Source organism: Porcisia hertigi, chromosome 30, assembly GCF_017918235.1.
Source record: "Porcisia hertigi strain C119 chromosome 30, whole genome shotgun sequence".
Classification (NCBI taxonomy): domain Eukaryota; phylum Euglenozoa; class Kinetoplastea; order Trypanosomatida; family Trypanosomatidae; genus Porcisia; species Porcisia hertigi.
In genome coordinates, this window is record NC_090589.1 from 392,156 (window position 1) to 419,206 (window position 27,051).

Below are 27,051 nucleotides of genomic sequence, written 5' to 3' on the forward strand. Positions count from 1 at the left end.
GCGCAGCAGTTAGCGCAAGGACTGCGCCCTCACTACCGAACACCTTTCTGTTTACGATGCCCTTCAAAACGTATGCGCCACAACCGTTTCAATGAATTCGTACATGCGCAACATCGCTATCTATAGCTCCGCTGTCTACGGTGGGGCATTGTGCACGGGTGCCCTTTTCTTCCTCTTCAGCATCCACGATAATCTCTTCTACAAGAACCCGTCTGTGTCCGTCGCTGTCTTCTCTGTTTTTTTCTTCTCCTTTGTTCCGACCATTCTTTTTATTGGTGCGACGATCCCGTGGTTGTGTGTGGCGTATGGCAGCGAAGCCGCCGCGCTGGTGTTCGCCATTGCACCAGGGTGCATGTCCGCACTTGTCGGGGTGCTCTTGTTCTGCATCTATAGGGCTCAGGAACGTTCCACTTTCTCGGCGGGTGTGTGCTACCACGCAGCGTGGAACAGAAACGCTGCGAACCCTGATGTCGGCGCTGGCGGCTTTGGGAATAACTCCTATTGGTACCCTGCTGTGATCCCTGATGTGGTAGGCGGAGATGAACTCGGCACTGTTGCCGACGGAGCGCTGCCTCTTTGGTACAGTGCGGTGGCAGCAGATAGTGGGGCTTCTGGGTTTGAGGATCTGAATACTGTGGTCACGCGGGTCTCACACACGTAAGGTCATTACACCAACCATGAATCAAATATCATGTGAGGCCCGCAAAAAGAGTGCCACTGGTGATGCGTATCGTGTCGGATGGTATGGAGCGCCCCCCCAGCCCTTCCTGCTCACGCCATGCATCAGTTTCAAGGCTGCCTATCCGGTGCAGGCGCGCAGCCTATGAGCGCATTATTCTCTCTTGTTTTTTTTCCCACGATGAGAGTTGCGTTGAATCATTTGCGGAGACAAGAGTGTATCGGTGTTTGCAGGTTTTTTTCCCCCGGCCTTGTAGTCTAAGAGGTGTTTTACTTGCCTTTTCCCAGGCAGCGGAAACACCTCTGCAGGTGGGTGGGTGGGTGGGGGGGGGTGTAGCAGGGATTTGGCGACTATCTCTGGGGGACATCTCTGAGTCCTCCTCATGTACCCCCACGCTAATGCCGAAGCAACAGGTGGTGATGGGGATGCCAAGCACTTATGGCTTGGTGAGGACAGAGTGATTAGCCGCTATTGGTTTTGGTGGCGGGGTTCAGGATTTTGTGGCCTTGGAGCAATCTTCAAGAGCGAAAAGGTTTGTACCGCCTTTAGTGAACATCGCGACAATGTGACTCGAGCGTATCGCTCCCAACCCTCACTGCTCACTGGTGGGGAAGCCTGAGTCACCCCGAGAGAGGCCTCACTTGGCCGCGGGCATAATGGACGCCTCCATGAAGCGGCTGTGCAGCGCGGGGGTGTGGGGGTAGGGTTTTGATGCAGAGATCTTCCCTAGATGGCTGAGTGGACGTTACGGTAACGGGTCTCCACGACGGCACGGCTTCACGGAGTGGCGCCCGTAACGAGGTCGTGCTAGAATTGTAGAGTTTTTCTCGAGTTGGGCATGATGTTGAATGGCAGTGTAAACGTGTGTACACGAAGACACCCCTCCTCCCCCTTTTCCCCCTTTTTACATGAGAGTGTTTTCTCCTTCCCGGTACGGAGGTCAGTTGCCGGGAGAGAGCAAGTGGGTGACCGACGGCTTGCATGACGATGCACCCGGTTTCAGCACCTTTACCCAACGCTGCAATCTTATGCGCCCCCCACCCCCTCCTCACTCCCCGGTCTTACACTTGTGTGATGTTTCTGCTTCTGTTGTTTTCACGTTTTTATTTGATGCTCAAACTTCAAGGAGGAATGGACATGAGGACAAAGAGGAAACTCTCAAACAAGTTCAGAGGTGGGGGGATGGGGGGGGGGTGGAGGTGAGAGGACCGGAGACCCTTCGCTCACGCCCTTTGCAGGCCTTTGTTGACAATGGAAGGGGGGGGGTCTATCCTTGCTTCCAACACTATCCATCGATTTTTCGATCCTGCTGATGTTGCTGCTGTTACTGTCACTGTTTTCTCTACTTCACACGCCTTCACACACACACGCGCACACTTACTGCGGCTTTGTTGCGCAAAATTCTTTTAGTATTCGTCTCTCTAAAAGATTCTACAGGGCAAAAATAAATAAAGGGCATTGATTCCCGTTTTTCGCGTTCCTCTTCCCCCACACTGTCCTCACACTTTTGTGTGTGACCCAGCACAACGTTCTTCCTCCGTCATCGGTGTCGCATACCGGTTGCGTTCAAGGTGTCGTCACGCCTGCTCTCCTCCTCCTCCTTCCAAGACGGCACCCCGTTTGCTGCTTCCCTCACAGCTCGAATGCAGAGAAAGGCGCCATCGGCACACAGCCTGCCGATCAGCGGCCACGACACGAGTGGAAAGACGTACTCTTCCACGGATGTTATGTGGAAAGCAGAGCTGAAAGGCGACTTATACGACCCCGAGGGGGGGTGGTACGGTAAGGCGCTCGAATACTGGCGCAAGGTGCCTGCCACGGTGAGCGGTGTGCTGGGTGGCATGGATCATATTCATGATGTAGACATCAAGGGTTCCCGCAGTTTTATCGAGAATTTGCCAGACCACGGCACCAACCGCGCGCTGGACTGTGGGGCCGGTATTGGGCGGATTGCGAAGAACTTGTTGACGAAGCTGTATGTCACGACCGACCTGCTGGAGCCGCTGGAGCACATGCTGGAGGAGGCAAAAAGAGAGCTGGCCGGCATGCCTGTAGGTGAGTTCATTTTAGCATCCATGGAAACAGCAAAGCTGCCTCCCAACACGTACGACCTTATTGTGATCCAGTGGACTGCGATTTATCTTACCGACGATGACTTTGTGAAATTCTTCAAGCACTGCCAGCAGGCCTTGACATCTAAAGGCTATATATTTTTTAAAGAGAATTGTACCTCTGATAACCATTTTATTGTGGATAAAGAAGACAGTAGCTTGACGCGGTCAGACATCCACTATAAGAAACTCTTCCGTCTATCCGGCCTTCAAGTGGTGAAGGAGGCGTTCCAGGAAGAGTGGCCCACAGATCTATTCCCCGTCAAGATGTACGCGCTCAAATAAGAGCGGACAGCCAGTACTGTTCCCCCTCCCCTCCCCCCTCTCCCCTTTCTGTATGTCTCGCTCACATCAATCTGTCACCCACCCTCTGATTTTCGCATAAAGGACACTTTCCCTTAAAAGAGCCTGCGAGGGAGGAGGAATAAAAAAGGGGGGTGGGGGGGGGATTCACGCAGTCTTGGAGAAGTCTGCCATGGCGTATTTACAAGGCATATTAACAGAAGGAAAACAACGATTTTTCAAGGCGGACCGGTGAGGTGCACCGGAACGCTCTGCTGCTTTCTCTCTGTGAAGTCGTCAAGAACGAGAAGGGTGGCCACAGTGACTTTCTTGCATAAGCGCTCGTTGATGCATGTTTTTTTTTTTTCGCAGACATCCATTAGTAAAAGCGTGTCAGTTACGTCTCTCTCGCCATTGTTTCCTGGTGTTTTTTTTTTGTGTGTGTGATGAGGCCGGGTTGGGGCTCTGGGCTAGCGTAGCTTGTTTTTCTTGCAGTTGTAGAAAGAGAAGCAGCTTCCTACACCCTTGTTCATCCCCCCCCCCCCCCACACACACACACACACGCACATACGTAAAAGGACGACAGCACGCGAAGTTTTTCCCTGTTGTTTCCGCCATCCCCCACTTTTCCTCTTCTTTTTCCCCCCTACTCCAACTGCTGTTTCACACTATCTTTCCTCCTCCTCCTCCCTTTCCTCTCTGCATATGGACGCAGTCTGCAGTTGGTGTTTGGCCCTGATACCTTTGGAGGGGGATACAGTAGTCGAAGGTACAGCTATAGGATCCACTTTAAACACGAAAAAAAACAACCACATCAACTCCTGCTGCCGCTTCGCCTTGCCGAGACACGTCTGCCATTACGAGTAAGAGAACCACCTTCCACACAACCGCGGATCTTCCGCTTCATTCTTTCCCCTTTTTTTTACTGCTAGCAGGTCGCACGTTTTTCCAATGTCTGGGGTGACCACCAAACCGATTCCGCACGGGAATCCTCTTGGCGGTCTTATTGTGGAGGAGAACAACGAGACGGAGCAACAGCTGTGTAACATGGTCGAAACGATGATCCTCACCTCCACTAGTGCACATCAGAAGTCCACCAGCAACGTTGACAGCAGCCTCGCGTTCGGGAGAGCAGCGTTATATTTCAAGGCTAATGGCATTCGCATCGCCTCTGGCAGGGCCAGTGATGACACCTCCAGTAAAACCTCTTCTGCCGATTCTGGCTCGGGTCTCCAAGCTCAATTGGAAAGCTGCTGCGACCTTCTCCGCAAAGTCGATAGCGAACGCCGTCAAATGCGCAATCAGTGTATCTATCTCCAGAAGGAGCACGCGCTTCGGCGTGCAGAGCTACAGGCGTTGCACCGCTACTCTACCGAATCGCATCAACGCTCGCTGGCGCTGGAGCGTCAGGCTCTAGAGGAGCGTCAGCGCTGTAAGCGGCTACAGGATGAGGTGGACAATCAAACGCAGGAGGTCATGCGCCTTCGACGTTTCCTTCGAGCACTTCCACACAACTTTTTGGTACCCCAGAGTTCACAACAGCCCACCGACGGCGCTCTGGTCGAAGCTCTTCAAACGCTGGTGCCAGACCGGCGATTTGAGGAGGCCTTTCGGGACAAAATGAACAGCATCGCGTACAAGCGACGTTATCGCCAGACAAAAGCAATGCATCAGGCGGCTAGCGAGCAGCTGGAGGTGCTGATGATGGAGCAGCAAGATCTCTTTCAGGTGGCGGTGCCGTGGCACTTTGCCTCTGAGGACATGTTGGCCAAGAACGTTTTACCGAATGAGCCAGTGGTGAAGCGGGAACGGCGGGGAAGCAGCAGTGACACCTTCCATCAATCAGAATTTCCACTCTATGGAGTTGATGAATCGAGGCTCGACAAATCGATGAATGTAGGTGCGGCTTCTACGCTGGCGAGCCGCGCATCTCTTCAGTCTGCGCAGGGCTTTCTATTCCAGCTACCCTTCACGCCAGCCCACCCAAACGATGCGTACATTAAATTTCTTGTTCATCATTCCGCGTATGCTGAACCTCTCACCCAGCTGCGGGATCTCGTGCTGAGACTGAGCTCGCGTCTCAAGGTAGCACAGGACACCGGGTTGGGGGAGTTGTACACTACTTTTACTCAGGTACTCTCTTGCTTCACACCTCCTCATGCACAGGCGAAGTGGCGTTCACTCTACGAGCGCCAGATGGAAAAGATGCAACGCGCACACCGAGATCTGCTGTACGCAGTAGTGGAGCAGGTGAACACGGCAGCTACACAGATACCAGAGCTTGAGCGCCGTGGCGCTGGTGGTGCAGATCTTGCACAGATCAAGCTCGACAACGGAGCTCCTAAGCGCCGCGACATTGGCTGCACTGCGCAGGAGTCGACCACGATGGAAAAGTACCGCTCCTCCCAGCTCAAAGAGCAGCTGGTGCAGCTCAAGCTGCACTCGCTGGAGGCGGCAACCGCGGCACAGCAGGAGAAGGAGGAGATGGTCAAGCAGCTTTCGACTGCGCGTCTAGGTGCTTTGCAGGCTCTCCAGTCTCTCAGGGCTCTCGCGAAATCTGTCGTGTGTGCGGTGCACAAGAAGGACTCGGCCAACGATACCGTATATGATCCCTTCGCTCAGCTGCCTGATCCTCTTCCCGAGGAGGAGCTGGACGACCCACGCCTCACCACCAAAACGGCAGAGGCGACAGATTTCGTCATCTCCTATGTGGACATGCTCGCCCGCAGCGATGGTGGAGCCAGTCGTGGCTCAGGAGCCCAGCAGTGTCGCGTGGGCTGGGGGGGAGCTCCTTTGTCCTCCTCGAGAACTTCAGGGGGGGACGGCGCGCGGGATGCCGCGTTGGAGGATATCATTGACATTCCCCGCGCAGCCTTAGGCTCCACCGCACCATCGATCACTTCACGAAAAGAGTCGTCTCGCAGGGAATCGCCATCGTCAGATGTGAAACCGCTGAATCGCGGCCCTCGGAAAAGTAATGTGGGCCGTTTAGACCGGCGCCTCAGCGCACCGCAGTTGCCGCCCATGACAAACAGCTCGGAATTCAAGGGTAAACAGAAAACCTCTGGCAAGCGCAGGAACAGCTGCGCTGCCGCACCACCGCAACACCGTTCTCTTCGTGGAGAGGATCTTTTCTCGACAGCGACCCTGGCTGAGCCGGCTCTTGGGGATACGATGAAGTCACAGAAGGTCCGCGTCAGCGGAAGAGGCTATAAACCTCAGGAGGTTATCGCCGTTGTCGAGCTAGGCTTTTGTGACAACAATATCAAGCTGTAGCCGCGGAAGGGTGGCGAGCGAAAGGTTGGCGCGCGAGGCTTTGATTCTGTGTACGTGCTAGTGTTCTGGGTTGATCAACACTGCAAATCTTTCCCAGGGGGCACAATGGTGTTATTCTCTTTACGGTCACATTTAATTTGGGCACCACCTGTCCGCCTTTTTTTTCCCTTCTGTTCTTCAAACGTGGCAGGAGGAGATGTGCATCTGCGTGTTTATGTCTCTCTCTCTCTCTGTGTGTGTGTGTGTGCGTTTGGGGGAGGGGATTGGAGAGCGTGCATACGAACCCACTTTTTTGTTTTTCGCACTTGTTGTGATTTACCTGTCATGTCGTCGGCATTCCTCCCCTCCCCTCTCCTCCCTTTTTCTTCTGCACTTTTACACACCCTGAAAGACGTCACAGGCGGGCATATTAGGGCAACTTTGTGTGTTCGCGTCTTTTCGTGATCTCCCTTCAGCCCCTCTTTTTTTTGCATTTTCGCTACAGCTCCTCTTTCCTTCACCCTAGTTTATCTACCATTTGTGTGCTGTGTTCCCCCCCCTCCCAAGACTACCTCCCACGATGACAAGGAAAAGACAGCATCACGCGATTGTGTTCACGTTCGCAAAGCAAAGTACAGCTGTGCACACGTACGTGCGTGTGCTTCATCTTTGCCCGCGCCGTTCTGTTTTCCCCCTTCTCTCCTTTGATTCCCCCCCCCCCCCCACTTTTAGACTTCTGCGGTTTCTTACATCTTGCAGTGTGTCACTCAAGGGACGGCCATTATGCGCAAGTCGTGCAGATGAGCGATTCTTGTGCTGCTTGATGATACACACACACACACACACACTTCCTTGCACCCCGTCCTTTTTTTTACGTTTTTTTGTTCATCTCTAAGCGCACGACTACTTTTGTCACTCTATGAGTTTTCGGTGTGGACATTTTTTGTCATGGAGGGACATGAAGCGTGCACGGGAAGAGGACAGTCGGAGAGGCACAAGGGAGAAAAATACGGGCAGTAAGAGAGCTAGGGAACGATGGCTGGTTGTGGTGGGGGGCTACGACGATGGTGTGACGTGTGTTTCCTGCATGTTCTTCGTCACGCCACGTTTTTTTTTTTTAGACGGGGCTCGACGCGTATGCACTGGTGGAATTAAAGCATTGTTTTTCCCACCGAAACACAGCCCCCTCCTCCCTTTCCACTCCCTTCCCCACACATGCAAAAACTCATTCTTCTAACAGGCACTCTTTCATGTGAAATCTTTTTCCCTTCTTTCGCTCTTCTTATTCGGAGAATTTCTTTTGTTCTCGTTTTCTATTTTGTACAGTCTAGACGGCGGAAAAGCTAAAAAAAAAAGAAATCAGAGGAGTGAGTCACACATAGAGGCCTGTGTCATTTTTTTTTTTCAAGACTGTCTGTGCGTAGGTCAGTTGGTTTGTGTGTGATAAAGCTGGCTTATGTGGGACATCATTCCGCTGTGGCCAGGGTCATACTTTTCCTTCTCTATTTTTTTCCTCCTGCCTCTCTCCGGGGCGTTCGGGAGAAGCGTCTCGTATACACCAGGACCGAGTCTTTGGCAAGATGCCAACATCTGCGCGGGTGTGCGTTTTGTGCACTTGAGTTGCCGTGATGTGTGTTTTCTGCTCTCCGTAACCCATCTGACTTCCTCCACTTGTTCACTTCTACGCGCTTCTTTGCCCCGCCGGTTACCCTGTATCGACTTTCGGTTGATACGCACTCTTTCTACTGCTCCTGCGGTATGTGCCATGATCATCTGAGCCTGCTGCTTCACCGGCGTGTGAGTTTTTTTTTATTCAACATATTTCGTCTATTTACTTCACCGGTAGTCAATACTCATATTTACGCTGACATTATTCCACAAACGTACACACGCGTGTCAAAGTATACACTCTCAGCTCATAACCTCTCCCTCTTTTTTTTTTTCGTTCCCACTAAGAAAAATACGACGATGTCGAACAGTGGAGGCGTTTCGGTTGCTGCTCAGGCAGAGCTGATGGAGAAGGAGAAGGCGGTAACGGAGCATCATCAGCGTCTGGAGTCTCTGCGTGATACTGTCAAGACCATGGCGACTCGTCAGGTCACTCTGAAGCGCACGGAGCGCCGTTGCCAGATCACTGTAGGGGAGCTCACAAAACTCAAGCCAGAGCACGTGGTTTACCAGGGCGTTGGCCGGGCCTTCATGCGTGCTTCCGTCAACAAGCTCATCGAGTCGAACAACGAAGAAATCGAGCGCTGCGAAGCCGAGGAGAGTCGCTTGTCCAACGAGAAGCAGCGTACTTCGGAACTCGTCACCAAGGAGGAGGGAGAGCTGCGGCGAGCTGTGGAGGAGTTCCGTGCATCGCTGACGGTTGTGCAAGCAGCCCAGTCCCGCACCCAGCAGAGCGCTTGAGTGAGGAGAGGAGAGAAGGTTGACACAATATAGAAAGGGGCGGGACCCGTACTTTGCAAGCGGTTTCATGTGATAGCGCGCGCGCGCGTAGACGCCGGCGGTGAGGTACTCGCATGTCGAGCGAGTTCAGATGTGCGAGGTGCGTGCCACTTTCTCTCATGCACACAGAGCTTCGGGACGATCAGCTTGGCCGATTTGTGTTTGTATCTTGTGTCCTTTGTTTTTATATACCCGTTCTGGGACGGGTGCCGTTGAGTCTGGAGAAGTATGTTTGGACAAACCCCTGTGCACCTTGCATGTCTGAGGGGTAGCGTATGTGTGCGTATATGTAGGTAGGACTAACCAACAAACCCCCTCCCCCCTCCCACACACAAAAGACGACGACGAAATAGTTGAGGTTGAGGCATTTGCGTACCAGACTAGGTACCCACTTCTCCCCCTTTTTCTTCTTTCCACCTGGCCTTGGGGCTAGTGGGCTGTGGTGGGAAGTGTGGTGAGGCTGGCGATGGGGGGTGGTGGTGGGGAGCGGGGGGAGAGGATCATCTCTGCACACTCGTGCCAGGAATAAGACAGCACGCGCTCTTTGATCTGTGGAGGGCCGATGCTGCTCGGAGCAATGACTCTGGTGTGCCTCTGGGCGCAGCCGCACGACACTGGTGCCCCGCGTAGCGTGGCCAGACTATTCAGAGACGTCTCTGGATGTTGCCTCACAGATTGGTGCGGCATGTATTGCCCCCTCTTCCTCGTCACTTTTTCTTGCGCACCTGTGCGTCTCTCTGTCTGCTATGTGGACAGCATGTGTTCTGATATGAGGAGCAGCGTAGCACTCTCGCAGGGACAAGTCGCTCTATCTGGAAATTCGCCTCTGTTTTTATCCCCCCATTTTAAATCCACACACACTCACACACACATGTACACACACACATATATATATATATATATATTTACGCCCACTGCAATACATGAACGTACTGAAGGACTACTGCGCCAGTTGTGTGTTCATGTTGCGCCAGGCACCCGTTCTGTGGAAACGAAAGGTCCCGCCGCTTGGGTACAGCAAAACCGACTTTTTTCGGAAGGTTCGAAGCCCTGGTGCACGTAAGCCATGGCGCAACAGAGCGGCAGTTGCAGGTGGTAGCATCGAGGTGACATCCAACGCAGATGTGCTCGACGAGGATGGAGGCACAATCATGGGCAGCCTTACCACCTCCGGCCCTCTCGGCATGCGCAGCCCTCACCTGCCACCTTCGACTGCGAGGATGGCGCTCACGAATGCTCAGCAACGGTCTGCTTGGGGTGGTGAGGCGGCTGCCGATACAGAGGCAAACCTTCGCTTTGCCACTTCGGCGCCTCGCTTTTGTGACGGACCCCTGGCCCTCGGAAGCATTCCAGATGAGGTCGACACAGGATCTGCTGCTGATGCTGCTGCACCAGCGGTGTCGTTTGCGACTCCGTATGGTGAACAAGCTGGTATCACTCGCGTAGTGCTGCCACCGACTTCGTCATCTTCGGCTGGAGATTCTCGGCTGCAGGCCGGCTCTCCGATAGCCACTCTTCCCTTTGGGAAGGCACTTCAGTTGAATGTGGAGGAGGTTGACACGAGCCCGTCGTCAGAGGAGCCTGTGCCACTTCACCTGCAGAGCCTGAAGCGCCGCTCCCGGAAAGCAGTAGCGGACTCCATTCTGCTGCCTCGCCACATAAACAAGCTTTTCCACAAGATCATGGGATGGTCAGAGGATCTTGTCGACTTGGAGGCGGAGCAGGACTCGTTCTCCGACAAGCAGGCGGGTCCCTCGTCGTCAGGGCAGGGCGAAACGCCGCGCATGTTGCGCAAAAGGGCTGAAAATTTAACGGACAAGATGAAATACGGTGTTCTCCTCGACGCCTATGAAAAAGATCGATTTGCCATGGAATATCAGCTGGAGATTGCCGGTGAAAAGATGGAGCGAAAGATGTTGGAGTGGGAGGGCGTGCATGTTTTGGACCAGGACGCTACGGCGGAGATGGCTCATGTGCTGGAAAACAAGGCATCCTTGGTCATGGAGGCCCCTTCATCGTTTCACGTTCCGCTGCCTGGTCGCGATTGCTGCACAGGGTGCGGGGCACTTCTCCAGAACTCAGATGAGAACGCCTTTGGCTACGTGCGTCCAGGCGAGATTGAAAAGTACGTGGCCGAGCGAAACGAGAAGGCTCAGCTTCGCCATGAGTACGCGGCTCGCATGGCAGAGCTACAGGCGCACTGGGAGAAACACGGCCGTCAAGTGGGGGAGGAATGGCTGGACTTCATGACGCAGGAGGAGTTTGATGCCTTCTACCGTGACAGGCAGCGCCCTTTCACCTGCCATCGCTGTCATGCCTTGGAAAACCTTGGTGTGGAGGGGCGTCGCAAGGTTTGGTCTGCCCCAGACTTCACAGACCAGCTCCGTGCCCTGAAGGAAAAGAGGTGTGTGGTCGTCCTGGTCGTGGACATTACAGACTTTCCAGGCTCGATGGTGTTCGATTTGCCAGGGTTAATCAGCATGAATAATCCAGTGATAATCGCAGTGAATAAGATGGACTGCATCCGGAATCGGTCCTTCAACTACAACGGTAAGGATCGCAGCGTGGCAGCGTGTTTGGTTTCAGAGAGCTACGTGCGACGTTGGGTCTTGGACATCGCAGTTCAGTTTGGACTGCCGCAGCATCAAATCAAACGGGTGGTACCCCTTTCTGCAAAGCGGGGCTGGGGCATCACACAGCTGATCAGCACAATCGAAGACGCGGCCAACTTGAACCTGCGTCGCCCCCACAAGCCCCTTCCCACCTACTTTGTCGGCACGGCAAATGTTGGAAAGTCGTCAGTCATTAATGCGATGGCGCACGCCCTTTATGTGCCCCAGCCCCCTCACCCAGAGAGCCGAAAGGTGTACTACACAAAGACGGACGCGCACGGGAAGGAAGCCGTCTTTTGGCGCTGGTACACCCCACCTAACGTGAATCAGGCAGAGATGATCGACATACGGGGTCGCCACGACAAGAGAGCGTCCAAGTTGATGACGGTGTCTTCGCTGCCCGGCACCACCGTTGCCGTGAACGCGGTCCGCCTTTCCCTCGGATCCTCTGCGCATGCCGTAGCGAAGCAGAAGCAGCAGGAAAGGCGACAATCGATAGGCGCAACGGCACCCGGGAACGTGGACGAGCTCGCTGGGACACAGACGTACATCTACGACACACCAGGACTTCTCCCTCACTGGCACAAACGGTCTCCCCTCACTCTGCTGCAGATGCGCCGCACACTTATTCGCAAGTTCCGCAACCCACAGTGTTTTCTTCTTCTCCCAGGACACACACTCTTCCTGGGAGGCCTCGCCGCCATCGACGTTGTGCGCGGCCCGCCAAGAGGGTTACTGTTCCTGGTCTACACGTCACAGAAGGTGCGGAACGCTATCGTGAACACAGTTCAATCTGATACGTTCTGGCTTGAACAGTTAGGCAAGGCGCTGGATCCCCCCGGCTCGTATGAGCAGCTGCTTCCGCTGGATGATTTTAACTCGGCAGCAGGGTCACCTCGTCTTTCCGAGATCAGGAGCTACCTCTTCGAATGCTACGGGCGCCATCGGCGGCGCCCCAAGGCTGATGTGTACGTCTGTGGTCTGGGATGGACTTCATTTTGTGTCAGTGAGCCCGCAGACGTCGTACTGCGCGTGCGTACCTTACCCGGTGTGGTGCATGGCGTGCGCGAGCCGCTGCGTTTCAAAGATCTCCGCGCCCGCCGGTCATGGCCAATGCTGAAGCGCCGCTTTACAGCCAAGGGCATCGAAGACATGGAAAGCGATGTCGATGGTGATTCCATCAATACTGTGGTCCGCCTCATATCTGAACCGCTGATACCAACACCTCCTGCATCCGCGGATGATGGCGCTGCTGAGGCAAGCGTGCACACGATCGAGCGTGCGGCTCATCCTCGCAATCAGTCCGCCTCGTCTGCCCCCTTTGCGGCCCTGAAAGAAGATCTCCACGCCTCCGGGAGGCTGTAGCACTTTACTCTTCCACATATATATATTATTGGACTTTAACTCGTTATGCCAATAGGAGTCGGCTGTTGCACCAGAGGCAAATTTGTTTTTATTAGAACTGGGCACAGCTGCTCCCACTGACCGTGACGATCGCCATGGGCTGTCGTTGCCCGAGCGCCTCAAGGCCATACGGCATTTCGGTTGGAGGTGTGCTATGCGTGTGTGTGTGCGTGTGTGTGTGCAACGTTACTCCCCCTTTTCGTGCACGTTGATTCCATCGACGCCCCCTCCCTCTCTCCCCCATGTCCCCTTTTCATTCAAACACGGATATACAGTCGCACATTCATCTCCCCTATAAGGCGACTCGATTAAACCGTAAAAAAATGTAACAGACATGCAGTTCCGACGCGGCGGCAGACTCGCGTTCGCCTCTGCCTTTGCCTCGACCCCCCCCTCCAATCCTCACACACACAGAAATGGCTTCTGTCTTTGGAGCAGTGGTCCCTATTTCTTCATCGACACGGGATGCGCACCTACGCGCGTAGGTGTGCATTCAGCTCAGCTGAAGGTGCACCCCACTCGGTTTTCATGGGTTTCCGCGTCATGTATTCGCGTAGTCTCTGTCCTCACCTTTACCGTGCTGCGCCGTGGGCCCTTACTTCACCTCTCCCTTCTCGGTACACTCCCCCTTTTTCTACCGCTTTCGTAGTTCAGTTGTGCCTTTCTCTCTGTGCACCCGCAGCTAAGCTCACTGTGACCTACCACGTCTTCACCACTCGCCTCCCACACCATCTCACCACTCCTATTAAAGGTTCTCCAGGGCTTTCCACAACATCCCTCCTCCCTTCCCTCTTCCCTTCCCTCCTCTCCCCCTTCCTCGCTGGCTATCCTTTATACATACCCTTTCTCCCTTCCTCCCCCCCGGTCGCAATCATGGGAATGGAAGCCCTCCACGGCCGCATGGGTGTGGCCCTGAACATGATGTGTTCGTGCATTGTGTTTACTTTCCTCGTGACGTCTACGCCGATCTCGCAATTTCGTGGCGAGGGCATCGGCGCCGGCGGCGCGAGCAAGCTGTCGTGCGTGACGGTGTGGGGCCTGAAGAATAACTGCGACAGCAACCACTACGACCACCGCTCGACGAGCATCGAGTGCCAGCGCCCGAAGCAGCTCTTCCAGGCCGCGGAGGCGTTCTACATCATCGCTGTGATTGTGTCGCTCCTGTCGAGCATAATGGGCGGCCTGTACTTCATCGGCCTCAAGGCGAAGCTGCTTCTGGTGGCGCTTGCTGTGGTGGAGGTTGCGGTAGCGCTGGTCCCGTGGGCGTGCATGACTGCGGTGTGGTACAACGACTACTGCGGCAAGTCGACGGTGGTGATCGACGGGAAAAACGGCAAGTTGAGCGGTGTACCGTACGGCTCGGTGCTGCGCGGCGCGTTCAAGTTCAGCGCCGGCTACGGTATGACGGTTTCCGCCTGGTGCATCCAAGTGATCGGCCTGGTGCTGCTGATTGCCCTGTAGATAGGTATTCCGTAATCGGCCACCAAACAGTGAGGAGGTCCGGCATGGGAAAGAAACACATGTGTGACATGCGTGCGTGTATGCGTAGCTTGGCCTGCTGGCCGGAGGGGGGTACCGTAATAGTGTGCTGGAGTTGCGAGCTTTGCAGATGAGACAGAGAGACCCATAGCACGCACACAAAACTTTTTTTTTCCGCCTCGTCATGATTTGTTGCTCTCACTCACTTCCCCCTCCCCACTCACCCACCCACCCACACAAACGTTGGTTTGGGCTTCGCTGTTTCCCGTAGAGTTACACAATCATCTTTGCTTGTGCGTGTATGTCGGGTTAGGCTCTCTGTGGCGTGCCCTTGGGCCGGAGCTGCGTTGGTGTTCTTCCTAGTTTATTTTGCATTTTGAAAACGAATTTATGTTAAATTTTTCTTCACTTTTTTTCCCCGTTTGCTCCCCCCTTTTCCCCCCGTTATGTTTAATTTTTATTTCCTCCTCGTCCATTCAGGCACTCAACAGGAGGCTGAAGAGGGCGCGAGGGCCGAGTTGATCACCCGTATGAGGAAAAGTAACAGAGGACAGGATTACCTTTCGTTTGACTGGTTATTGTGTGAGGGTACCTCTCTGACTCTCACCTAGGATAAAAGCCTCATGCCAGAACTGAAAGGCTATCGCATGTTTTCTTGACTGACGATCTAGATCTTCCAGCAGCACCCCCTCTCTTCTTACCTCCCATCCTCCCAGAGATCACCACAGGGGGGGGAGGGGAGAGGAGGGGAGGGGAGGGAAAGGAAGAAGAGGGAGAGTGGAAGGTCTGATCGACGTGAAGATGCTGCGAACTCGTTCTTTCTTTTTGTTCTCCTCACACATTTCTTCACTCGGCGTCCTCGTTGCGCTCAAAAGAACTAATTTTCTCTGTTTCATGGTGCTCCCCTTTTTTTTTATATTGCTTTCGTCCGCGTGGTCGCGTGGCTGTCTCTCCCCCCAGCTTTCCTCTCTTTCTCTGGCTTTGCCTCCATGTATCCCTCGCGGCTTTTTGTGCTGTTGCGTCATAGGTTGCGTTCTTTGGCCGGAGTGTATGCGCTGGATTCGAGAAGGCGCAGGGACGGGGGTCAGGAACACTTTTCCTTCGACGTATTCGGCTTTTTTTTTCGTACGTGCTTTTTTTGGTGCTGCTTTACCCCCTCGATTGCTTATTGATCTTTTCATCGCATGTGGCATGTGGCTCGTGTGTTGGGAAGGCCCGACCGCCGAAGTCCAGCCAAAAGAAAACTAGTTGGGGAAAACAAACAAAAAAGAGAAGTGGAAAAAAAACAAAGGGGGTGATATGTTCGGTGTGTTGTATGAAGCAACAGAAGGAGGAGAAAAATGTAAAGGTTGCGTTGCTAACAAATTTGTACACCTCGTCTGTGCCTGTATCAGCACGTGTGCGCCTTGTTCCCTCCCCTCCCCTCCCCTCCCGACTGTGTGTGTGTGTAGGGGGGGGGGGGGAGGGGGCTCTGATTGTCATCGCATTTCCAGCCTGCCGGATCTGTAAGCGCGTATCACCACGCTTGCCCCCGTTTCGAGTGGAAGAAGGTGTAGACTACAAAGCACGCATCGCACACACACACACACACACACACACTCGCGAGGATAAACGCAAGTGGGATGCTCATCTCAAAAAAAAAAATGGAGTTTCTCTCCTCTTCTTCGAAGAAAATCAACGAGACGACAAAGCACAAAGGTCGCTCGCTCCAGGATGGAACACCTGAAAAAAAAAAGAGGGCGATAAGGAAAAAGACGACATTTACGACAAACCGAGAATACGTACAACACATATATTACTCACACCACACGAGAACAAGGTAATAAGGGAGAGCAGACAAAAACATCAGGAACACCAACAACGATGCGATGCCGATATGGAGCGGGTACAGCATTGCGCCGCCCCCTTGCCGCCTCTCCACGATTTCATCTTTTCCTTCGCTACTTGTTCCGTGATTAGGGGATACGAATCTCATGTGCTGTGTTCATTTTTTTCTCTCTCGAATATTCGCTCTTTGCCTACTTCCCCCCTCCCCCGCGCTTCTCTCTTTCGTACTCTTATGTGATGCATTCCACACCTTGTCACACATCAGTCTGCAGCCATAGCAGTGGCAGTCACGCCTCCCGTCACAAATATTTTCATCTGATTTCTGTTGAGCTCTTCGGTGTTGTTCGCCTTCTCTCACTTTACTCTTATTCCGCCCCATTGCGCAGAAAGAACTCACTATACATTCTCCTTTACTCCCCATTTTTTTTTGTTCTCCCTCTCTCCCCTCAGTCGAAGTCAGCAACAATGGGCAGCAGGAAGGCCTTCTACAACCAGGAGTATGGAAAGCACGTGGGTGCGGTTATCATGTTCATTGCCTCCTTCGTGGCGTTGCTATTCACCACGGTCGGGACCCCGTTGGGTATGCTGATGGTCCGCTCCCCGGCGTCAGTTGCAAGTATTGCAGTTGTGGGTTCCAACGCGTGCTTTACGCTGTGGGGTCTGCACGGCGACTGTAATCAGCCCGACTACCCGGGGCGTATCACATCCCCGACCATCTTCAACTGCCGTCCCATGCATGTTCGCTTCGAGGTTGCTGAGGCGTTTAGCGTATTGTCTATTTTCACTGTGCTCTTTGTGTGTGGCGCGTCCTGGTATAAAATCTGCGGGTCGCACATCAAGAGGGCTATCATTCTGCTTTCCATCTTCTCCATTGCCTGCGTCCTTGTGCCCTGGGCTATCGTGACATCCTTTTACTACACCTCGTTCTGCGGCCTAAAGTTTCTGACTCGAGAGGAGGCTCGTCTTGGCCCCGGTTACGCGCTGCTGATCACGTCCTTCGTGGTGCAGATTGTCAGTCTCATTTTGTTCATTTTCCTCGAGCCGGAAACCATCGCCACGACGTCCGACGAGGACGACAGGGCCCCCATCTCTGACGCTTCTTCCAATGCTGCTCTCAAGTGAAGGAGTGAACACACGATGGGGGGGGGAGGAAGGAAGAGGAGGACGCCCCAAGTCAAGTGACATCACACCTCTAGGCGCATGCACACGCAGACATGCCGTAGCGATCCTCACGGGGGAGCCTTTTGTGGTGTTCTGCGGGCACGTATGTGTGTGTGTGTTTCTTGGCGCGGGTACAACAATCCCCCGCTAGCCTCTCTCTGTCTCTCTCTTTGCCCCTCCTATTTTTCGTTGACGAGCCGGCTGGAGCAGAAGAGGCAGCTGTTATTGATTGTGGTTGCAGTTGCGGTGCAGCGAATCTGCGTTGGTACTGCGGGAAAAAGGCGGGCGTTCACACCAAGTCACCCACACAAAATCGTTCCCGGTACGGGTGTTCGTGTGAGAGGGCAGGCTTGGGCACTGAGTTTCATATGTGACTTTTTTTAGAGGACATTCCTGCACCGAGAAAAGGGGAAAGCAGGAGGACGGGTCGGGGCGCACGTGTGTGTGTGTGTTCCCATCAGTGCGATCACGTACATGCCCCCCCCCCCTCTATCCAGAAGAGTACAACTATTTGAGATGTGACTAATGCAGGATTCATCGACCGAGTTTTGGGGGGGATATACAGTGAGAGGAAAAGGGGCGCGTGGCAGGGAGGGTCTGGGAGAAGATGAACTCCGTTTTTATAGAGTTCTCAGGTTACGAAGACGATAACTTTTCCCTCCGTTCGCTCATATCCGCGTCCTCTATTCGTCCCCCCACCCTCTTCACCGATACCCTCTCTGTTCTGTTTCAGGTCTGGGATTGGAGCCCAACCCCATTTTTTATTTTGTTTCTCCACTTTCCTTTGGCTGTGTGTGTGTGTGTGTGTGCACCTTTTGGTGGGAGACAATAGCCGTATATCACACATGACAAGTGCGCGTACGGATGCAAAGTACCGCTGCTGCTGCTGTTTTTTTTTTCTACACCCTGGCAACGCAACTCCTATGCAAATCTTGCCTCTCCACCATTTTCTTCTTTCTTCCCCCTGTGTATTTGTGTTTCACAACGGCACATCGGTGCTCATTCCTTTCGTGCTCTTGCTTTTTTTTTTGATGACTGTTGACGTGCGAATCTGCATATGTTTTTTTTCTTCCCCCTCTCATATTTCACCCTCCTCTTGCCGCGTTTTTGTTGCGTGGCTTGACGATGGCGTCGCCATCAACTTACTTTCTTCGAAGGTTTTGTCTGTTTGCCCACTTTCCCCCCGCCACCTTCCTTTCCTTTCGTTGGGTTTCATGATCTCAAAATTCTTTGTTCCCTGTAATGTCTGTAGAGAACGAAGTACCAAAAAAAAATTAAAGGGAAGCGGGTAAAAAAAAGGGAAGAGGAAAAGTATACACAAACGCGCACACACATAATCACATCATGCGTATGAGAGGCGGCGTGTGTGTGTGTGTATTTCGTGCGTTTTTTATTATTCCCTTCCTTCCTCCCCTCGCTCTCCCCCTATTTGCTGGTGGTCTGTCTGTGTGGTCTCCTGGTCGCGCGAGATGAACAGAGCTCCTTTTTTTTCTTTTGCTCTTTGTTGTCACTCTCCACCCCTTACTCTCCTTTTTCTCTGTAGTGAAATCATCTCATAAGGTGATGCAGAAATGGGGAAACGAAAGGGGGACGCGTAATGGTGGCGATGAGCGCTTGAGTAACTCATATTATGGAGGAGGGAGGGGGGAGGGACAAAAGCCCGTGAAAAGACCCCCCCCCCCCCACACACACACACACACAGACACACAGACCGGCCTAGTATATCTACGCAGTAACGTGCAAACGCCAACCTATGCATACATGTATGTGGATATGTAAGTGTGTGTGTGTGTGTGGTACAGTAAATTTAGAAAACATTTATTAGGGAATCAGATGTGGGGAGAAACAAAGAAAAAAAAAGGGGGGGAGGGGAAAAAAGGGTTACGGATGTGTTAATCGGTAATGTTATACATGTGAAATCCATACTGGAAAGAAAAGAAGGGGTCGGGAGGGACAAAAAAAAGGATGTGCCGACCGCTGTTCCAGAAAACAAAACAACAACAAACAAATGAAAAAAAATATGTTTATATATATTGATGTGTGTTTGTGTAGGTTGATAACATTTCCTTCTAAATGCGAGAGGGGATTTAAATGAGAAAGGGGGTTGGAAGAAGAAAAAAAATCGACGAGAGAGAGGGAGAGAAGGGCGAATTGCATGAATTCGCACGTAATGGGCGAACAGCAAACCAAACGAGTGGGTAACAGTCATTGACGACAAGGGATCACGTATTCTGCATGCAGACAAGAAGAGGAGGGGTACGTTTCCCCAAGGGGAGGGCGGGGAGGGAGGGCGGGGAGGGAGGAGGAGGAGGAGTGGGGCAGGGCGTGGAGAGTCCAGTCAAGAACGCAGAGGGTAGATTGGTGAGGACGGATCTGCAGTCCTTGTGCCCTAACCCCCCGACTGTGTTACTCCTGCACCTCTACCTCGCTGCTGCTGCTTTCCTTCTCCTCCGCTCCCCGCCCACTCTCTTTGTACGTCCTTCTACTATTAACCCCCCGCATCTCTCTTCTCCACAACGCTACTCTTTGGCATAGCCACGTTTGTTGTTCACCCGTGTGTGTGTGTGTGTGTGTGTGTGTGTGTGTGTGTACGTTTTTCTTTGACCTCGCACTTCTCTCTCAGTTTTTGTTTGTCGGTTCTTCTGTAGGTTTTCCTCTCGGCCGGTTGTTCGGTTATTATTCTCCCCCTTCGTTTTATGAAAAAGGGAAAAACAGAAAGAGGAGGAGAGAGCTCTACGTACGTCGAGACACACACCCCCGCACTCCCCCCCTTTTCTCTCCCCCTCCCCATTTCTCGGCGCTTCTATTGGGTCGCTGCATACAGATGAGCAGCAAATAAAGGACAAACAGTAAACAACGACACGAAAGGATACTTGTTTAGGAATTAAAAAAAACGGAACATCATCAAAAACGAACTCCCCCCATCCTCACCTACCCATTCAGCCCAGTACAGGTGCAAGCGCAATAGAGAGAGGGGTGCGGTGTCTTGTAGTCATGTGGGAATCTTTATTGTGGATGGGAGCACAGAGGACGTGTCAGGAGCAACTGGGGGACGTGGTTAGCGACCTCCCGCACCCATGCTCTTGTCCTTCACCCCCCCTCCCCCCATTGCCGCGCCGCCCGGGTTCACTCTCTCATCATATTCTATCCTTCCTGTTTTACAAAACTGTCGATTGACACCTTCTCTTCCTTTGTTTCATCTTTCGTATTTCTTTTCCGTTTGTGTATGCGCGCGCGCGTGTGTGTCTCTCTCTCGCAACGCCCCGCATTGAACATGTCTTGCGATTTTTTCGAATCCTTCTTTTCGGATTCGTGTTTACACTTCTCCACGAACAATCCTCTCGCACCGAACCATGTGTGTCTGCGTACGCCACCACTGGTAGCCAATCGCAAAACACACACGTTAAAAGCTACAAGATTTTTCCTCTTTGTTTGTTTTCCGAGTATTTGTCACGCACTCTCATCACTGACGCCTCACCTCGCCCTTTTTTTTTCTACCTCTTTTGCCCAGGTGCCCCCCCCTTTTTCCCATCCCATTTCAACCATGTCCGTTCCTCTGCCGCTCTACGTCCAGTGCAACCCTCTCCTCGACGTGTCCGCTCCCGTCGATGACGGGTTCTTGGAGAAGTACAAGGTCCAGAAGGCATCTGCCTGCCTGATGGAAGAGACCCAGAAGGGTATCTTCGAGGACCTTGAGCGCCAACCCAATGTGACCTACGTTCCTGGTGGCTCCGGCCTCAATACTGCCCGCGTGGCGCAGTGGATCGCACAGGCCCCCAAGGGCAGCTTCGTCAACTACGTTGGTTGCATCGCAGACGACAAGTACGGTGAATTGCTGAAGAGTGCCGCCGAGAAGGACGGCGTCCACATGCACCTTGATTACACCACGGAGGCTCCCACTGGCTCGTGTGCCGTGTGCATCACTGGGAAGGAACGCTCGCTTGTGGCAAATTTATCTGCTGCGAGCTTGCTCTCCTCAAAGCATATGCGCAGCAGCGATGTCATTGAGACGCTTAGTCGCTGTCAGCTCTACTACCTCACTGGCTTCACGCTGACCATTGACGTGAACTACGTGCTCCAGGTGGCAGAGGCGGCACGTGCGTCGGGTGGGCAGTTCATGATGAACCTATCCGCCCCCTTTTTGCTGGAGTACTTCAAGGACAATTTCAATAAAGCAGTGCCGTACCTTGACGTTATATTCGGTAATGAGGTCGAGGCCAAGGCGCTCGCGGACAGCATGGAGTGGGACTTCACCGACATCCTGGAGGTCGCTAAGAAGGCCGCTACGGATCTGCCGTACAATGGCACTCGCGACCGTCTCGTCGTCATTACGCATGGCGAGAAGCCGACGGTGTACGCTACCCGTAGTGGCAAGACTGGCTCCATCGCGGTGCAGCCCATTGCGAGGGACACCATCGTGGACCTGAACGGCGCCGGCGACGCGTTTGTTGGCGGCTTCCTAGCTGCGTACGCCCTGGGCCGCAGTCTCGAGCGGTGCTGCGAGGTCGGCAATTATGCCGCGGGTGTCATCATCCAACACGACGGCTGCACCTATCCCGATATGCCATCCATCTTTCCTTGAAAAGGATAGGCTTCGGGCGATGCCTGTTGAGAGGCGAAAGACGAAGCCACTGTGGTGCGCATCAGTGTGTCGTGATGCGCTGAAGCCCTCTTTTCTATTTAGCTAACTTTCTTGTTTCTCTCGCTTCTCTCTGAGCGAACCGCCATGAACCACATTTATCAGTGTCTTCCGTATATGACTCCCTCCCTTCTACATCTTTATCGAGTGGTGCAGGGGGGGGGGAGGAAGAGGGACGAAGAGGAATTGTGACCGCAAATGGGCAGGGCTGCTTTCAAGGCTAAAGGACAGATGACAAGAAGTAAAGCCCGAGTCGAGCGCAAGCGTTTTCCCTTGGACTCTTCGGCTCTCCCATCCTTCCCTCATCAACACACACGATGTTGCATCGAAACCGCCACGCACCAACTCGCATACGTGCCCCACCCCCTTCCACACACACATATGCCGGAGGGCACGGGACGCTGCGCCTCTGTCGTCTTCAGGGCCCGTGTCACTCCCCATATCTCTGCACGTTTTCAAGGTCGCTCCCTCGTTGAATTCAGAGGGTACGTCGTGGAACAATTGTGGACCCCGATGGGCCTGCGGCGAATGGGCGTGTGCGAAACGTGTGTTCTCGTTTTTGTTTTCCCGCTCTTTGCCGAGCTCGTGTTGAAGATGCATATAGGTGTTTACGTGCAAGTGACGGAAAGGGCAAGAGGAAAAAGTGGTCCCCCCAAACCACTCCACTCCCCCCCTCCCCCCATCTCCAGTTCACCTCACACGTGTATGCCATAAAATAAATTGTTTTCCCCGCTTGTGTAGCCACTGGAAGGACGGGCTGTGGTCAAGTTGAGGTCATTCAGTCAAACCACAGGCAGATAAGCACACACACACACACACACACACATGTTCAATTATATATATGCATGTGTATGCGTATGCATGCAGTCACAGGAAAGCCTACGGGAAGAGGCACTGGAAGCAAATGAGTATAGAGGAAAAAGACGCAACAAAAGATTAAAAGGGGCTTGAGTGATCGAGGGGCAGTCTTTTTCGCGCATGTGCGTACTGCAATTGTGTTTGACGCAACTCACAACGTGCAGAAATGTGGAGGAAAGGGGTGAGGGAGGGTAACGGGAGGCAACACCACCGCCTTCAGTGCTCATCCCCTCAGCGCTACCCCGGTTGGTATGGCCATATTTGTGTTGCGCGATGGACTTTGTGCACACCAACACGTACGCATCTGGCCTCATTCAAATCGTATTCATATTTCCCTTCGCATCCCACCCCCACCACCCCCTTCCCTACTACTACATGAACGCATGCCGCACACAGCATTGACCGTTCAAGAGTTGAAGCAACCGGCGACCTCCCGAATTATATATTTTCCCGCACAATCGCGTCTTATTCCTCTCTGGGCCTCCTTTCTTTTCGCTCCTTCCGCTGACATCCCTCTTCTCGACGACTCAGTGGCTCTCCCCTTTGTCGTCCTACACGACAGCCACTCGGGCGCGGGCTGCAACACCGACAAGTAAGTACCGCCATATTCATTTCCCTTTTCCCCCAAAACTGCAGCTCTTGGCTCATTCCCATACGTCAAAAAGTAAGACTATAGAAACACACTCACAGAGAGGCACACCGGCCACCACCACCACACACCATCGGGAAGAAAAAAAACTATAACAGCTAAAACACACAAGCGACAAACAAAAAGTACACACCAGGCGAATCACTCAAACATTTGTACATCTCCTCCAACCCCTCCCCCCCTTTTTTCTACTCCTTTTCGCCTTCCACCCTCTCTTTTCGTTGACGTCTCGTTCGACTCCCCGTTTCATTTCTCTGTATTTTATTTTTGTGCGGTTCGTATTTTTATCTGTGCTGCTTTCTTCCCATTTACGTCTTGGATACATTTCTGTGCTACTCCTGCTGCCTCCCCCCCCTTCTCTCCCCCTTCTTCCCCCTTCTTCCCCCTTCTCCCCCCCTTTCCCGCGTTGCATCTGCGACATGCAGGACAGGCAAATCATTCCGTTGTACGTGCAGTGCAACCCGCTCCTCGACATAGTAGTCGCGTCGGACGATGCATTATTGAAGAGGTATGGACTGAAGAAGGACTGCGCGTACATCTACAGCCCCCAGTACAGTACCCTCTTCGAGGACTGGCTCCCAGACCACACGCTCAGTGTCGCGCCTGGCGGCGCCGGCCTCAACACAGCGCGCGTGGCTCAGTGGGTGTGGCAACACGTCCTCAAGAAGCCAGGACACGTAATGTACGTGGGATGTGTGGGCAAGGACAAATATGGCGATCAAATTCGTGCGGCAGCCGAAGCTCACGGCGTTACAATGAAACTCGAGGTAAGTCACGACAGGCGCAGCGGGCTGTGCGCCGTTTGCAAGGTTGGCGACACTCGTACACTTATTGCCCACCCGTCGTCCGCCAACTTCCTCAGCAACGATTTTGTGAATTCCCCTGCGGTACAAGATGGGCAGCGTTTCGCCAAGGTTATATACACGACCGCGTACGCCAACGTCTCTCGTGTCCAGCAGACCTTGCAGCTGATGACCAGCTCGCGCTCCCGCACGCTGCCTGATGGGACCAAGCAGCTTACGGCTATAGGTCTCTCTAACAGGCGCGTGCTCGAAGAATATGGCGAGGGCCTAGTGGACGTGCTAGAAGTTCTCGACATTGTTATTGGCAACCGAGAGGAGATGAGCGACCTCGCTATGATGCTGCAGTGGGTACCAGGCGAGATGTCCGATGCTGCGCTGGCCAAGAACATTGCAATAGAGATGATGTACGACCAGCACTCTGTGCGCCAGGTCATCATGACACGCGGGGCGGAGTCGATCATTTATGCCACCAGCAATGGCGAGTGCGGTGAAGTTCCTGTGGTGGGCATTGATCCCCACTCTACAAGGCTCTGGGCAACAGGTGTGGGCGACGCTTTTGCCGGTGCTTTCCTTGCTGCCTTCGCAAACAAGCCCGATGACCTCGCCTTCTGCTGCAGACTCGGCGCACAGGCGGCAACGTTTGTGATTCACCACGGCATTCAAACATTACCGACGGACGAGGAGAGTCTCGCGGGGATGCAGGCATGATGTCAACAAGATGAACTTGTCTTCAAAGCAGACCCCTAGAAGTGTCACCCCCAGTTGCTGTCTCGCCGCACAGTGCCACACTGTGGTGTCGGTTCCAGTTTTGGCCATATCCGCGCGAGCGCAGAGCCGTCGTCATATGAACGCATTCTTCTTTGTGCTCTGCGGATCGTTTCACGCTGTTCTTTTTTTGTTGTGTTTCTTTTCGTCTAGAGAGGAGCCGGGAAAAGAGGCACTCGTTACTATCGCACACTGTTCTTTCACAAGCACGGGTGTACGCCAAGACGCACGTGCACACGCACCCACCCGCATCGGTGTAAACCTGCAAACGACTTGCGCACCTTAGTGCCCTTGCATACAGAAGACAGAGAGCCGCACCAAAGATTCACAAGCGATGTGCGCGCGTGCGACTACCGCCGCTATTCTCTGAATCCCTCTGCGTTCGTGTCTGTGGTGGACACCTGGCTTTCTTCTTCACTATCCCCCCTCCCTCCCCAGGCACTCGCCTGGTTTCACACTAAAAAGGGTGAATAGCGCTGATTTCCTTGCACGCATTTGAGTCGCGCTACAATGCCTTCCGTTCTTTGGGTGTCTATCGCTGTCCACTCTCATCATCTTTTGGAGCAACGGACTACAAATTTTGCGGTGCTCAGGCACATGCGTTTGCACGAATCCCTTTCCTTGACACACCCACTTTAGTCATCGGGGGTGGCGGGGGTTCAGGCGGAGGGCTGCATGCCTTCCCCTCTTCCTTCATCTCATTAGACGGTGATGGGTGACAGGGACAGCAACGTTGTCATGGGACAGGCCCCGCCATTTGCGCATGCAGGCTTTGTGCGCACGCGCTGTCGACGACGGTTAGGACGGGTGGACTGCGTCCCGAGGAGGCGCGCCGAGGTGGGGGCAGCACGAAGTGGTTGGCGGGGAGGATGCGTGAGGAGATCCAGACCCGCGCACGCACACACGTGTGTGTGTGTATGCGGAGTACGCAGCACCTCTTACACCCAACTGGGTGGTGTGGATGCGGGCACATGTGCGCGGGAGGCATGGCGAGAAGACTTTGGATCGCACCGTATGGGCCCTGCAGCCCTCCACGTTGTGAGTCTCCACTCCATGTAGTAGACGGCACTGGCTTGAGGAGGAGGGGAGGGGAGGGGGGGGGCGCGACCTAAGGCGGGCCAGCTGGCTCTTTGAGCCAACCCGGCGTGCATGCAGTGGTGCCCTCTGCCCCCCTGTGCGACAGTCGCCAGCGCTTTTGCCCTGGAGCAGGACTCTGCATGCAGCCCGCGCGGATCAAGGCGTGCCGTGCGGCCGAGTCTGTCCGAGGCCGACTGCGCCGCACGTCTCGGAGGGAGGGACGGGTACAGACATGAAGAGCCCGCACGGCCCATGTCGCGATAGGATGACAGAGACGGCTCGTCCTAGACGACCGGGGTGTAGCCGGTGGCACACCAGGAGGGCCGTGGTCGGTGACGCATCCGTTGTCTAAGTGTGTGCGTGCAGTAGTGATGGTGGCGACGTGTTCAAAAAAGGTGTTTCCTTTGTAGTTTGGCATCACCACCACCGCACAGTGACAGTTGTGTGAGCGTGGGAAAGTTGTCTGTGGGATCCCCGTAGGGGAAAGGGGTGTAGCCGGAGAACACAAAGTGGTAAGGCCGATACTCTACACTTCACGTACCACAGAGCACGTGCTTCAGGTCTCGGCGTTAGGTGTCGTAGCAGCGCATGTGTAGCATGCGCGTCTACATGCTCACCGGGTAAACCGTTTAGCTGTACATTTGTTTTTTAGCGGGCACTCGTGGCTGTGCCCTTCTAGAAGCATGTGTGGCTTGTCGTATAGGTGTACTTCTCGCTTGCGCTTCTACATGTCCCTGCCTTGCCCCCTTTCCGTTATGGAGTAGCCCTCTTTGCCTGCCTTTCATATACCCCTGTCTCGTATGTTTTACTTCGCGGAGGTGCCCCTTCTCCCCCACTTTGTCATCTTTTTTTTCTCCTTTGCCTGACCTGGCCGTATTTGCACACAGGTGTGTATGATGTGTTTTGGGTAGTGAGTGCGGAGAGCCCACCCCCAATCCCTTCCCGCTCCTTACCTCTTCTCTCGAAAGTAGTAAGTGGAGAGGGGGAGGAGGAAAGGGGAGG

At 53.7% G+C, this 27,051-nt stretch overlaps 9 protein-coding genes across 9 annotated transcripts; all 9 read left to right on the top strand.

Annotated features, from left to right (window-relative positions):
- Positions 1 to 91: 91 nt before the first annotated feature.
- JKF63_02880 (uncharacterized protein) lies at positions 92 to 661 on the top strand (the record flags this gene model as incomplete). The annotated part of the gene is made up of 1 exon (XM_067898904.1): positions 92 to 661. One exon carries the CDS (start codon positions 92 to 94, stop codon positions 659 to 661), a length of 570 nt encoding a protein of 189 aa, XP_067755348.1.
- A 1,661-nt stretch (positions 662 to 2,322) lies between these two features.
- On the top strand, positions 2,323 to 3,075 carry JKF63_02881 (uncharacterized protein; the record flags this gene model as incomplete). The annotated part of the gene is made up of 1 exon (XM_067898905.1): positions 2,323 to 3,075. The coding sequence occupies one exon, from the start codon at positions 2,323 to 2,325 to the stop codon at positions 3,073 to 3,075; it is 753 nt and encodes a 250-aa protein (XP_067755349.1).
- A 948-nt stretch (positions 3,076 to 4,023) lies between these two features.
- Positions 4,024 to 6,348, top strand: JKF63_02882 (uncharacterized protein; the record flags this gene model as incomplete). The annotated part of the gene is made up of 1 exon (XM_067898906.1): positions 4,024 to 6,348. The coding sequence occupies one exon, from the start codon at positions 4,024 to 4,026 to the stop codon at positions 6,346 to 6,348; it is 2,325 nt and encodes a 774-aa protein (XP_067755350.1).
- A 1,737-nt stretch (positions 6,349 to 8,085) lies between these two features.
- JKF63_02883 (uncharacterized protein) lies at positions 8,086 to 8,736 on the top strand (the record flags this gene model as incomplete). The annotated part of the gene is made up of 1 exon (XM_067898907.1): positions 8,086 to 8,736. One exon carries the CDS (start codon positions 8,086 to 8,088, stop codon positions 8,734 to 8,736), a length of 651 nt encoding a protein of 216 aa, XP_067755351.1.
- Positions 8,737 to 9,737: 1,001 nt separating this feature from the next.
- Positions 9,738 to 12,752, top strand: JKF63_02884 (uncharacterized protein; the record flags this gene model as incomplete). The annotated part of the gene is made up of 1 exon (XM_067898908.1): positions 9,738 to 12,752. The coding sequence occupies one exon, from the start codon at positions 9,738 to 9,740 to the stop codon at positions 12,750 to 12,752; it is 3,015 nt and encodes a 1,004-aa protein (XP_067755352.1).
- A 912-nt stretch (positions 12,753 to 13,664) lies between these two features.
- On the top strand, positions 13,665 to 14,252 carry JKF63_02885 (uncharacterized protein; the record flags this gene model as incomplete). Its single annotated transcript, XM_067898909.1, has 1 exon — positions 13,665 to 14,252. The coding sequence occupies one exon, from the start codon at positions 13,665 to 13,667 to the stop codon at positions 14,250 to 14,252; it is 588 nt and encodes a 195-aa protein (XP_067755353.1).
- Positions 14,253 to 16,562: 2,310 nt separating this feature from the next.
- JKF63_02886 (uncharacterized protein) lies at positions 16,563 to 17,219 on the top strand (the record flags this gene model as incomplete). Its single annotated transcript, XM_067898910.1, has 1 exon — positions 16,563 to 17,219. The coding sequence occupies one exon, from the start codon at positions 16,563 to 16,565 to the stop codon at positions 17,217 to 17,219; it is 657 nt and encodes a 218-aa protein (XP_067755354.1).
- A 3,583-nt stretch (positions 17,220 to 20,802) lies between these two features.
- JKF63_02887 (uncharacterized protein) lies at positions 20,803 to 21,840 on the top strand (the record flags this gene model as incomplete). Its single annotated transcript, XM_067898911.1, has 1 exon — positions 20,803 to 21,840. One exon carries the CDS (start codon positions 20,803 to 20,805, stop codon positions 21,838 to 21,840), a length of 1,038 nt encoding a protein of 345 aa, XP_067755355.1.
- A 1,983-nt stretch (positions 21,841 to 23,823) lies between these two features.
- On the top strand, positions 23,824 to 24,915 carry JKF63_02888 (uncharacterized protein; the record flags this gene model as incomplete). Its single annotated transcript, XM_067898912.1, has 1 exon — positions 23,824 to 24,915. The coding sequence occupies one exon, from the start codon at positions 23,824 to 23,826 to the stop codon at positions 24,913 to 24,915; it is 1,092 nt and encodes a 363-aa protein (XP_067755356.1).
- Between the last annotated feature and the right edge of the window lie 2,136 nt (positions 24,916 to 27,051).